The following is a 12948-nucleotide window of genomic DNA, read 5'->3' as shown; positions in this document are numbered from 1 at the left end:
CGACCACGCACAAAAATTGTTTTGCACTCTGGCATTTTTTCGAGGCATTGCAGCCATGAAATGAAAAAGTTTTCCATTGTAAGGTCGGCTTCATTGGGGAACTCTCTGGGTTGGGGAGGCGGGCATGCTGCAACCCTGCAAGGAACAGACGACAGCTTTCACTTTCACATCCTTGGGAAATAACACAACTAAGACATCCTCTTTACCGTTGAATACCTCATAGGCTTGATATACGAAATTTTCCTCAACGAATTTTATTTGAAATTCTTTCCTAAGCTGGAGATTGGGGAATTCAGGGTTCATTTGGCTCAAGGCTCACAATTCAAGTACGAAACTCGGAATTTGAAATGGAAAATGATTCCAATAATATAATTCGATTTTGTTTTTGAAACCCAGAGCGAATCAAAAAGCTACGAAAGATATATTTTTTAAAATACTATAAAGATAAAGTGGGATATCCAGAAACCTAGAGAGTAACTCAAAGCTACGGATTAATTCGTAATAAGTATGAGTTGAAGCATTCTATTTTTTGAAAACATAAAGAATATAACGGGATAACTAGACCTGTTCCTAACTAAGCGCCATTTTCTGAATTATAATGGTCAAATGGAATGGAATGGGAGTTTTAAAAAAATATTTCACACTATTTCTAAACAAATTGCAACACACAAGTTACATTTCCTAAAGAAATATAATAATATAAAATATCCAAATCAATGGATTTTCTCTCCTCAATTATGCTGAATCTTATCTTTACAAATAACTACAAGTATATCTTTAATTGGCGTGATCTATTGAGTCTAGAAGAAGCATCCTCAGCAGGTTTCATAGAATTGGAAAACTTGTGAACCACATAATTAAATAGAATCATTAATTTCAGTATTTTATTCGAAAATATTTTGGAAACACCCGATCTGAACATCTATCAAAGGCAAAAATCGTATTTGCAAATATTTTGGAGCGAAGAGTTCGAAAAATGCAACCATTCTTTCAGCTGAGGGGACTCTCTCTGTGCTGAGAGTTCTCCGTTTTTGAACTCACCTGCCACTTTTGGTGATGACCATTTCGGTGCCGAGCTTGTGGAACTTCTCCCACAAATCCTTTCCCTCGAGCGTCACCTTCGGATCATCGACGACTCCATCGTCTTCGGGTTGGAGCGCGCGTAACGGTCGCATTGCCGGATGCAATTGGTGTGCCACAGCCGATGCGAGCACCACGTCCTCGGCGGTGGTGTAGGGCGTGCCCAACGGATGGTGGGCGTGCGGATGGGCCGGATGTGGGGGAAATCGGAGGCCGCCGGGATAGAGACCGGGATGCGGGCCCGCTGGACTACCGGCCAGAGCGGCGAGCGCAGCGGCGGGAAAATACGGCGGTGGTTGCTGTGGTGGCAAATGCGGCGGCGGTGGGGGCAGACCAGCAGAGGGTGGTGGTGGCGGTGCACCACCGGCACCACCTCCAGGTGGTGCTTGCTGCTGTTGTTGTTGCTGTGGTGGTGGTGGCGGTGGCACACCCTGCGGTATGCTGGGCGAATGATGCGCGGGATGTGGCACAGTCGATGGCGGCAGCGGTGGCGGTGGTGCTGATGGTGGCGCTGCTGCACCCGATGAGGACGATGATGATGACGACAGTGGCGGCGGTGTTGGTGACGTTGTTGTTGTTGCGGCTGCGTTTAATTCGGTGGTTAGATGTGACTTGCTATTGTTGTTGTTGCTCCTGCTGCTGTTGTTGTTGTTGTTGTTGTTATTTAGCTGGCTATGATTATTGTTGTTGCTTGTGGTTGTTGGCGATAATTGCGGCGGCGGTTGTTGTCCACCCAACGGCGACCCTTGGCCGCTCAACTGTTGCTGCTGGTGCTGCTGTTGTTGTTGTTGCTGATGCTGATGAAATGTGGCGTAGTCGGCGGCTCCCGATGGTGATCCGAGGGCCGCCGCTGCTGCTGCTGCTGCCGCCGCCGCCGCTGCTGCGGCTTGTGCAACGCTCGCTGCTGTTGTTGCAATGCTGCCGCTGCCGCTAACGTTGTTGTTATTGTTGCTGTTGTTGTTGTTGGTGTTGTTGGTGTTGCTGTTGCTGTTGTTGCTACCCGCCGTCAACAGCGACGAGACGCTGAAGTCAGTGGGTCTTTGCGAGAGTTGCAGAAATGGATGATATGCCATCCCATTTGCGAACCTGGCGAATGGATCCTCAGCAGACTGATGAAGTAGCAGCTCCTGGACGTCGTATCTCATTACATTACAATTTGCTTAACACTTGCGCCACGCAGGAAATCAGGAAATTCAAAATGGCCAAGTAAATGCCAACAAAAAGTGTGTGTTTGTTTGTTCGTTTGTTTGTTTGCCTGTTTGGTTTTCTATGTTCGGCTCTTCTTTATAACGTTTCCTCTTATCCCTGGAAGAGTTCCTTCTCAATTATCGTTTCTACGCGCGCACTTAGACACACACAAGCAGCAGCGATCTGTATATATTATACAGAGCGATATATACGCACATATCTCTATGCACACTATATGTACATATATGTATTTGGAGGATATATCTATATAGTATGTTACTGGTTGTATTGGTGTGTATGTGTGTGGTATATATATATGTGTGTGAGTGTGTGTGTGTGTCAGTTTTGTGCAGCTTTGGGCGGCACACAGGTACTTGAATTTCTTGATCTAATAAATTAATTTCAATTTCTTTTGTATTTGTCGTTATTTTTGTTGTTGTTGTTGTTTAGCACATACACACAAATTTTATTTTGAAATTTTTGTTTTTATATTTTGTTGCACTTTGTTGTTGTTGTTTTCTTGTTTTGTTGTTGTTGTTGTTGTTGCACTGTCACACGCTCAATTTGTTGTTGTTAACTTTTTGGCTTGCTTCTAAAAAAAATATTCTTGCTAAAAAAATTGACTTAATTTAGGTTAAGCTATTTTTTTAATTTGTAATGATTTTTCTTTTCTTCAAAACTCATTTTCATGTTGTTGCTTCTGTTGTTATTGTTGGTTTATGCTTTGCGCTTTTATTTTCGATTCCGCATTTTGTTGTTTTTGCGGCGGCAAATCAACGCAAGCGACGGCTACGCAACACGCGGCCAAGCACGGTCGTAATTTGTTGTTGTTGCTATATGGCTGTTGCGGCTTTTATAAACGTGGCTTGAACAGAAAAAAAAACAGCCAACTCGGAAACAAGATCTAACAAAAAAATTCTAGAATTCGAAATGCCTTTAAAATACGAGGAACGCCTGCAATTTGAGCTTTTTGTCAGCCTGCCTGCCTCTGTTGCTGTTGTTGCTGCGCTGCTGCAGTTCTGTTTTAGAAAACGGACGACACACAACGACGACGACGCCGATACGAACTACACGCCGGTCGCTTTCAAACTGGAAAATACACATACGCAAGCTGGCTGTGCAACCCCCAAAAACACACAACACAGCGAACAAGCAACACATACACAAGCCAGCGCGTGCACACACACACACACACACACTCATAAACACAGAGCCGAGCCACACACATACAATTGCTGGCAAGTGAGAGCGAGCGAGCGAGCGAGAGAGAGCGTGTGCGCCTCTGCCTCTGCCTCGGCCTGTGTTGAGTTCTTGTTTTGTGTTGCCCTCTGTTGGACGCTTTGAGGCGTGCGAGTGAGTCGGTTGGTTGCTGCCCTTTTGCAATGGTGTTGGTGTTGGATTGGTGTTGGTATTCGTGTGTGCTTGTTGGTGGTGGGAGTGAGAGCAGAGAACCGGTCGCTCGACGGTTCCAATAAGAAAACTAAGAACAGAAAAATGCCAGCAGCCGCCTTTGCTTTGCGGCAGCGTCGCGTCACAGCCGGCAGCGTCGCCACCGTCACCGCCACCGCCACAGCCGATGCCACTGCCACGGTTTACAGTGACAACATCGCGATGTTCAAAAGTGTTGAGTTGACGCTTTGCCCATGTGTGGTGTATCTTTCTGTGTATGTGTGAGTGTGCGTGTTTGTGTGTGTGTGTGTGTAGGCAAACAACAACTACCATCACAATAGATGCGCACTGGGTGTAAGAAAAAAAGCAAACCAACCAGTGGTGGCAGCGACGGTGGCGGTGACGGCGGCAGTAGCAGTGGCTGCGGCAGCGGCAGCAGCGTCCAAGGAGAGTGTGACAAGCAGCGTTGAGCGTGTTAGAAGTAACAAGGCAGCTGACACCAAAAGTGCAGCGCGGCAGAAAAATGGCTCGAAATGTGAACGGCAGCGCAAAAAAAAAAACAGAAAACGAAAAAAACACTGTGTAGTAAAAGAAATAAAATAGTGTAGTAAATCACAGTGCGCAGCAGCGCGGCGGTGGCAGCTTCAGCAGTAGCAGCTGAAATTGTCAACTCTAGGTGGTCTACTGAGGGGGTGCAGAGTAAGGGGCCGCGCTGGCTCTGTGCCAAAAAAAACGAAAGCTTAACGGCCAAGTTGACAAATGACGCGCAAACGAAAAGTGCGCTTCAATGGTCAAATGTTTTGATAGTCGGCAGCAGCAAGCGATGGCCGTGGGGGCACATAGTGCATGTGTGTGTGTGTGTGTGGGGTGGTTGGGGGGATGGGGGGAGGGTCACAAATGACTCGCTTGCCTGATGGATTAATGTGGAAGCTGCGGCGCGTATGTGGCAGCGCCACTTTGTTTTGGGGCGGTCTTGATAAATGCGCCGGAATCGGTCGCAAATACGAAACATAAACGAGATAACGGTCCGAAAGCTGCTGAGCCGTAAAGGCATTAAGAGAGCGACAACGGCGCAAATAAACTCCTAGAGAGGAGAGAAAACAGTCCCTATCCACCACTCACAACAGTTACGGACAAAAGCGGATTTTTGTATCGAGATCGAAGCGGCTTTGTAAGAGAAGGCGATTAAAATGTTTGCCAAAAAGAATAAATACTTTTTGAAATTGAAATACAAATGTTGCAATTGATATGGAATGTAGTAAATAATTTAAATACTCTCTCTCTTATGAGAATGTTTGCAACAATTTCCAAATGATCAGTGTTTTCCTTATTGGATTGTTGGGAGTTCTTAATAAAACATTTGACGAAATAAAATAAAAGCGAATAATATAAAATCAAAATGAGCTAATAATATAGTTTAACTTAAATCTATTTTAGATAAATCTTGTCTGCCTTGCTTGCTTTGTGATAGTTGGGTTACTTTTATTTAATAACTTGAAATTAAATAATAAATTAAAAGAAAGTGTCAAAAAGGGGGAGGAATATGTATTGATACTTAAACTTTTTAAAGTTTGAAAAATATGTATGCTCTAGTTCCAGGTTCTCGCGTAACAGCTGTAAGAGTAAGGCAACATTTCGCTCTTTCTCCATACGCGGCTCCGTTCGCTTCGAATTTTTTTCTGATCCCATTCATCTTAGAGCCCCCTAAGGCTCCGGACTATGAACTGCAGTCGAAAGCCTGTGTGGCGTCAAAGCTTTAACAGCTTTTATGCGTCAAAATGCAAATAAGCAAAAGATACGAAGCATTTGTGCCATAGATAGTGCTGGTTGGTGCAGAGTGCTGGGGGGAGGGGGAGCACTCGGGCGCTAAATTGTCTTGGACAAGTTGGAGATTTATGCTTAGACCACACACACACACGTAAAATACAAAAAAAGATAGAGGAAGAGTGAAGAGCGGGGGAGCGAACAGCGACGGCAACGGCGACGGCGACGTCTAAGCAACACCCGATTCGTAAGTGCGAAAAAGCAGAAGAGCAGCAGCTCCACAACAACAGTAACAGCAACAGCAGCAACAACAACAAAAAGTGGCTGTAGGTGCCACTGTACGCGAGCGTGTGACAAACTTGACGCTAAGTTTGCACAAACACGACCAAAGCTTTTACATCTATAAGTGCGAACGAGATGGCGCGCTGCTGACGATGGTGAGGCCTGCAAATGAAGCTCGCACACAACAGAACACCAGCTCAAGCAAAAGTCAAACACATACATACACATATATATACACACACACACACACACACAAACGCACACATACACCAAAGTAGAGACAAAGAAGCTGGCAGCGTCGGCGGCGGTGCCAAAAAGCAAAAACGGCAACGAAAATATATTTTGTCACACGTTTACCAATACACACATACAGTTGTGTTCTGTTGAGTGTGTGAGTGCGTGTGTGTGTATGAGTGAGAGCTGACTGTATTGGGCGCTGCCTGTGCGCAAGAAAAAGACGACAAGCACAACGACTACGACGACGACGCTCTTGATGACGACACCAGCAAATTTCTATAAGTTTATATGTGTGTGTTCTGTGTGTGTGCGTGTGTGTGTTTAAGCTGTCTAATACAAGTGTCAAGTGTGCGCGACGCCAAAACCCAAGTAAAGCTTAAAAACAAACACACACAAGCACACACACGCATACCCCATACATACGTGTGAAGAAACACACCAAGAAATTTGTATGGGTGGGTGGGTGTTTGGTTGGCTGGCTGGTTGGCTGGATGCTTGGATGTAGTGGGTGGGCTGGGAGGCGGGTGTCCTTTAGAGAAGACGACGACGACGACGACACAAACACGTTTGACCACACGGCAACGGCAACGGCAACGACGACGACGACCAACTCACGAGCCTTACGAGTCTCACTTGTAAGTGTGAAAGAGCAAGAGCCCAAGAGAGAGAGAGAGAGCGAGCGAGAGAGAAAGAGAGTCAGCAGAGGCAACGACACTGACTTGTCGTTCAGTTGTTGGTTTTTGTTGTTGCTGCAGCTCAGTTCAGCTTGTGTGACAAGTTTAACCACAAATACACACACACACACACAAACACATACACAACAATAGCAACAGCAACAGCAACAACAAGCATTTGATGGCAGAGAGGCAGGGCGCAGATAGACGCGCCAGCTAGTTAACACCACACCTCACAATGGCGGCGACCAACTGCTCACCAAATGAGTGTGTGCGTGCGTGTGTGTATGAGTGTGAGTGAAATGGCGCACATAAGAGGTGACAACATTCGCATGTGTTTGTGTCTGTGACTGAGTCTGTCGTGTGTGTGTGTGTGTGTGTGTGTGTGTGGTGTGGTGTGAAAAATTACAGCAGTTGCGTCGCCGCTACCGTCACCGTTACCATCAACAGAGTGCGACAGCGTCGTCAGCGTCCTCAGTCGGTGTGGTGAAGAAAAGACAATGGGATGCTGCGCAGCGCAGTCGAGAGCACAGACAAGGGAGTGAGTGTGTGTGTTTCTGTGTGTGAGTGTGTGTGTGTGTGTGCGGCGTTGTAAAGTGAAAGGTATTTGGTAAGCATTAGTTGGTAAATAGAAACAGCAAGAACGAGGTGTATGCCCAAAAAGAAGGAAGCGAATCAGCAGCTCCGAATTTCCAGGGCAGTAGGACCATGTGGCTTGAAATACTCCTAGACTCTGCCAAACATTTTCCAGCTATGCCAGAAGGAGGCTTTTTTTTTGCAAATATTTCAGCAGCCCCGAAATATTATTAATTTTCTTTCTCTGTCTAAGTCACTTCTTTAAATATTAAGTGCAAACATGCCTCTAAATTATCGGATCAGTATTACCAAAATTGGCTGTGAATTACAAGTATGCTTAGAACTAAACATAAATGTAAATCGCAATACTTTCGAGCATCACAAATATGGCTTAAGGATTAATTTAGTAGCACACTATTTTGAATCTCACTATCTGATACGCTTTTTAAATCTTTATGTACTTACAATAACAAAACGATTATCTACAAAGTTTTGAAAAAACTTTATTTTTGTACTAGAAACGAATATTGTAAAAATCTTAGCCCAGCTACGGTTTTTTTTTTCAACTGACTGCAAGCACGGATTGCAACGAAAAGCGATTTTGAAAACTCTGTTTCTTACTTTCTTTCATGAAGAAAGATTTTAATTTGAAATCAAAATTTAAAATTTTACAGTTCCTAACTCTTTTGACTCACGATTGACTAAAATAATTTAGTATCTCTATGACTAATGTGAAATTCATCTCAGAATCTAAAAAACAGAAACATATCTCTGAGCTGTCTTGGATGCTTTCCCGAGCAAATGAATCCAACTGGCGGCCAAGGAAAAATGGCAACGAGAAGGCGAGATGCTACGACGTTTCCGGCCGGCGAAGTTGGCGCCTCAAGCTTACCAATGTGTGTATATATGCATATACATATATATTTATATTGATTTAGTGTGGGTGTGTGTGTGACTTCGCTCTGCCGTGGTGTGTTTGGACTTACACTTGGAGTCGCTGTTTACACCACACGATAATGTCGCTGTCGTTTTTGTTGCTATCATTGTTGTTGTTGTTGCTGGCTCCGCTCCTCCGCTCAGCATCATCGCTCAGCATCATCGCTCAGCACGAAGAGCGTTGAGAGTGCAGCGCGTTTTCGTTCTCTTTCCTTTGGCGAGGCGCACAGATATTTTAACTGATTTTGTGTTGGCGCTTTGAAGCTAATTAAAAGTTTATGTGCGCGCACACACACTCACACACACGCGCACATAAACAGTAACACACAGACATACTCACGCACACATGCACAGCGTGGAGTTTATTGCCATGTTGGACGCTGCCGGTGGCTGCCTCATAATTATCAAGCCAGCCAAAAGAAAAACTGTTTTCCTCTTTTTTTTTTTGCCGGCATTTATTTGACTGGCTGCTGTGCGTCGTCGTCTCTGCCTGTATGTGTGTGTGTGGGAATGGCGGCATGTTTATTTGCTTAACATGGTTTAGTTGCTTGCCTGTGTTGGTGTCTGCCTGTCTGTCTATGTCTCTCTCTGTGCGTGTGTGTGTGTGTGTGTGTGAAGCTTGTGAAAATTTACTAGCAACGCGTTAAATTATCTAAATATGTGTGTTTGGCAAAAAGGTGACGGCGAATGGCTTAACACTTGCCATGCTGCTTTCAAACACACATACACACACACACTCACGCACACGTACATATCCAAACGAATTGAGCCCAGGCAGTGCGTGTGCGCTGATTGGTTGAAATATTTTGAGAGCTCCTAACTCTTGTAACTCAGCTTTTGCTCCAACAACTAACTTGCAAAGTAGATAGTTATGAATCCTAAGAGACTCAGAATATTTATTGATTGATTTAATAACTTAAGGAGGCAAGATTGAGAACAAACTAAGTAAGTATATAAGACATGTAGGTACAACAGAATTTAGATGCTGGCACGAAATTGTAAGTCACTTTAACATGTGTTTTAATGCTTTCCATAATGCTGGCATTCCATGCCTGCTTGCTAGTCTTTTTCCACTACTTAGTTTTATTATTTGCAATTGAGAAAGCCATTACAGTTAGTTCGTTTTGCAAACAGTCGCCCAATAATATATGCTAATTAGTTTAAGTATTTTTTCCAATTTTTATTTTTCTGCATTCTTCGCTAAAATAATTCCCAGCAATGGTCTTTTGGGCTCTGCAGGGAGTATTTTACTGAATGTTCCCAAGTCGATAAAAATAATTCATTTTACATCCCTAAGAATGACCTCCATACCTTTTACAGTCAAATGCACATCTTCTGCCATCTTTGGAGGTAATTGAACTTTATTTCAAATCGCCATTCAAGCAAGATGGTTTCTCTGATTTGCGAGCTTCCATTAAACCGCTTCTACACTTCCAAAAGTCTTTATGATTTTTCAGACTATAAAATATATTATATTTATCTCAACTAAGTGTGTAAGCTTTGAATAGAATCAGAGGATATCTATAAAACATATGACATATAAAATCTGTCTAGAAACTTATACATACATACGGGTCGTGAGTAAATTAAATTCTCCATATATTGCTAACAAAAAAGGAGCCTATATTCAGATTGAAAAGCATTAACTTATATACACAGTATATAAATATATAGATATGTATGTTTGCAAAATCGATAGTCTTGCTATTTCCATTCAGTTGTTTAGCGCTGGTAACAAGCTTTCATCAATTTAATGGCCCATAAGGCAAATATGTGTATAGAAATATATACTATATTTATACATACATATGTATATATGTATATGTTTGTATTGCATGGGTATTTGGCTTTGGGGCGTTCATGGAAAATTCACGAGTGGCAATCAATAAAATTAGCATAACATTAAATTTTGGCAGCGCAAAAACACAATAAGAACCGTTTAAACAAACACGCTCACATACATACTTGCATTTATTTAACAGTATATGTATATCTTTATGTACATACATACATATGTACAAAGGTGTGTGTGTGTGAGAGTGTGTGTGAGTGTGGCACACAAACATGTGCAACAAATCAGCGCTGGCAAAACTTGAGCTGTCACATGCTCGAGCGGCTCCTGAAGTGACTTAAAGTGGTTGTGGCTGTGGCTGTGGCTGTGTGGTTGGGGCTGTAGATATAGATATAGATATATGTAGATATGGATGTGGATGTGGATGTGCATGTGGTTGTGGATGTAGATGAAAGGTGGATGAGGCTGAGCATTTTCCCTTTGTACTCGCATACATGTACACATACATACAAATACAAGTAGAAGCGAGACTGACATGCAAATATAGAATATATATGTATGCTCCACAATGGACGAGACAGAGCGCTTTAGCGTTTGTTGCTCGTGTGTGTATATACATAATGTATATACTCTCTATAGGTATGTACTTATATTTATGAAGCTTATATACACTGCCAAAACGCTCTTTAAAATCGCAGCTATAGTTCGCTACAGTTGCCCGTTGCCCGAAACAGACTCAGACTCAGACTCTTGTGTGCAGTTTTTCTTGGGCTTTTGCCTTGCGCTTTAATCCAATTAGATTTGGTTGCACAACCGACCCGGCGCTGGCCATCACAATTTCACATTTGCTGGCCAGCAGCGGCGACAACGACGCCATTTTGTGTCGGTCAGCTGCTCAGAACATGTCTCTTTATTATCCCTTTTTAATATGGAATTATATATTTAGTTGGGATCGGATAGAAGGCTCTGTTTAACTATTGTGCCATATTTTCGTTAAAACTACTTTTTCCAGCTTTTGTGGGAAAATCAAACGCGCGAAAGAAAATAGTGTTCAAATGTAATTTAAACATTTTCGGAAGCTTTTCTACTCTACTTTTTCATTTCTATCTTGTTATTCTTGCCAGCACTTTAGTTAAATCGATATGTCAAAACAAATTCAAATCTACTATATTTTAATGATAGATTAGACAAACTGGCTATATATCCATCATTCTCTCTTCCTGCGGATTAGGAATATACATATACGTAGATACTTTATGGGAAGATTAAGATGCTTCCTTCTTCCTGCTTATACAAATAGCGTGGTCTACACAATTTATCGAAAAATAAGATAACTGTAAGAAGGGCGAACATCATATAATTTTAAACAAGAATAATTAAGCAATAAATTCAACTTTTGTGGAACGGAAAATAGTATACAAGTATAATAAATAAACGTATAGTTGTAAGCAAATATACTTTGCCCAACAACGACGAGCAAGAACTGTTAGCATTAAATACGTTAATACAAAATTATACCCATATAACAAGGCTGATACGGAATACTTCCAATGAACTGTTTCAGTCGAATTATAATACAAACATTTTGCACTCATGGCCTCCAGAGGTTACACGAAGCACAACAGAATACGAATCTTTTGTTTTAATAATGGACAGATTAGCCGTATTTTCTGACAATTTCTGCCATCGTATATGAGGATTCTGGGTAATTCTATCTATAGAACTAAATAATTAGCTGTAATTTCATGTTCGGGCTTGTGCGTGCAAGTGGAATTTTCGTTCTCTTTAACAATTATAAGGGAAATTGTTCATTAACTTCTCATATTCTTATTGATCGGTTTTCTGTTTATTGAATATTTTCTCTTGCAATTTTCATTAGTGTTGGTAGTTAATTACCAATTTATTACAATTGTAATAAGAATGCACACACACAGACAGACACACACACACACACACACACCTGAGGCACTTGCAGGCAGACAAACGTTGCATACTTTCGAGCGCAGCTCGCTGGGACTTGGTGCAGCAATTGCTCAATTACAGCCAATTACAGACAACAACGGCAATAAACACACACACTCTCACACAAAAGCACTAGAACTTCACGTGTGTGTGTGTGTGTGTGTGTTGAATTTCACGCCATTGTTGCTGCTGCTGTTGTTGACGTTTTTGTAGTTGTTCGCCATTTTTAACGCGCATACATGTAACACACAGCGCGCAAATGTCTGTGCTTGTGTGTGTGTGCGCACACATGCATATACATATTTATTGTTTAATTAACTTTACGCCTGTCTATCCACACACCACACACACAGCCACACGGCCGCACAACCGCACACAGGCACAGACACAGGCTCTGGCGCTGGCATCGTCGCCTTCGTTATTTACACTCGCTGTCTGCGTTTGTGTACATCGGTTGAATATCTTTATATACACATGTGTGTGTGTGAGAGTGTTCGTTTGTTTGCATAGCTTTCGTTGCCGCTGCTGCTACTGTTGTTGTTGTTTTCCTCTTTTATTTTGGACAGATGTGAAAAAGTTAATCAGTTAGGGCAATGTGTGAAAAACAAAGTGCATTTCATGCATTTTTAGCACTCAAAATAGCAACAGATACGCACACAGCCACACGCATAGATAGAGTTAACTTGTGTGCGCACTCACACTCACACGCACACACACACCCACACCTGCTGCTGTTTGTGTATGCAGCAAAGTATGCTACATTTTGCATGGCATGCGCTCAAAACTTCAAGCTTAACTCTTAATGGAATTGCAAACAGTCAACAGACGAGCGCGTGTGTGTGTGTGTGTGTGTGTCCGTGTGTAGGCGTAGGTGTGTGTAATGCATAAAAAGTTGTAGACTTAGTTCGATTTTATACATATATCCGTACATATATACATATATATATATATACGTATTAGTCACAACTCTCTCAGGCACGTGTCTAATTGCAAAGTTTGTCAAGTGTCAATGGCTTTAAAACTTTGGCAAACAGAGGCTGCAAACAGCAGCAAAAGTAAAAGCAGCAG

The 12948-nt window shown here is 42.5% G+C and overlaps 1 protein-coding gene across 1 annotated transcript in view; it reads right to left on the bottom strand.

Annotated features, from left to right (window-relative positions):
- LOC115629319 (optomotor-blind protein) overlaps nt 1-2275 on the bottom strand; it is an 89393-nt gene extending 87118 nt beyond the window's left edge. The window contains exons 1-3 of the mRNA XM_030525768.1: nt 1956-2275; nt 1680-1775; nt 1042-1472 (exon numbers count right to left, since the gene is read on the bottom strand). Of these exons, the coding sequence (XP_030381628.1) occupies nt 1042-1472; nt 1680-1775; nt 1956-2225 (797 nt within the window). The 5' untranslated portion in view covers nt 2226-2275. The remainder of the gene's footprint in view (nt 1-1041; nt 1473-1679; nt 1776-1955) is intronic.
- Between the last annotated feature and the right edge of the window lie 10673 nt (nt 2276-12948).

This window comes from Scaptodrosophila lebanonensis, unplaced genomic scaffold (assembly GCF_003285725.1).
Source record: "Scaptodrosophila lebanonensis strain 11010-0011.00,11010-0021.00 unplaced genomic scaffold, SlebRS2 tig00000142-arrow-arrow-pilon, whole genome shotgun sequence".
NCBI classification, from domain to species: domain Eukaryota; kingdom Metazoa; phylum Arthropoda; class Insecta; order Diptera; family Drosophilidae; genus Scaptodrosophila; species Scaptodrosophila lebanonensis.
This window is presented reverse-complemented; position numbering and strand designations above follow the sequence as displayed.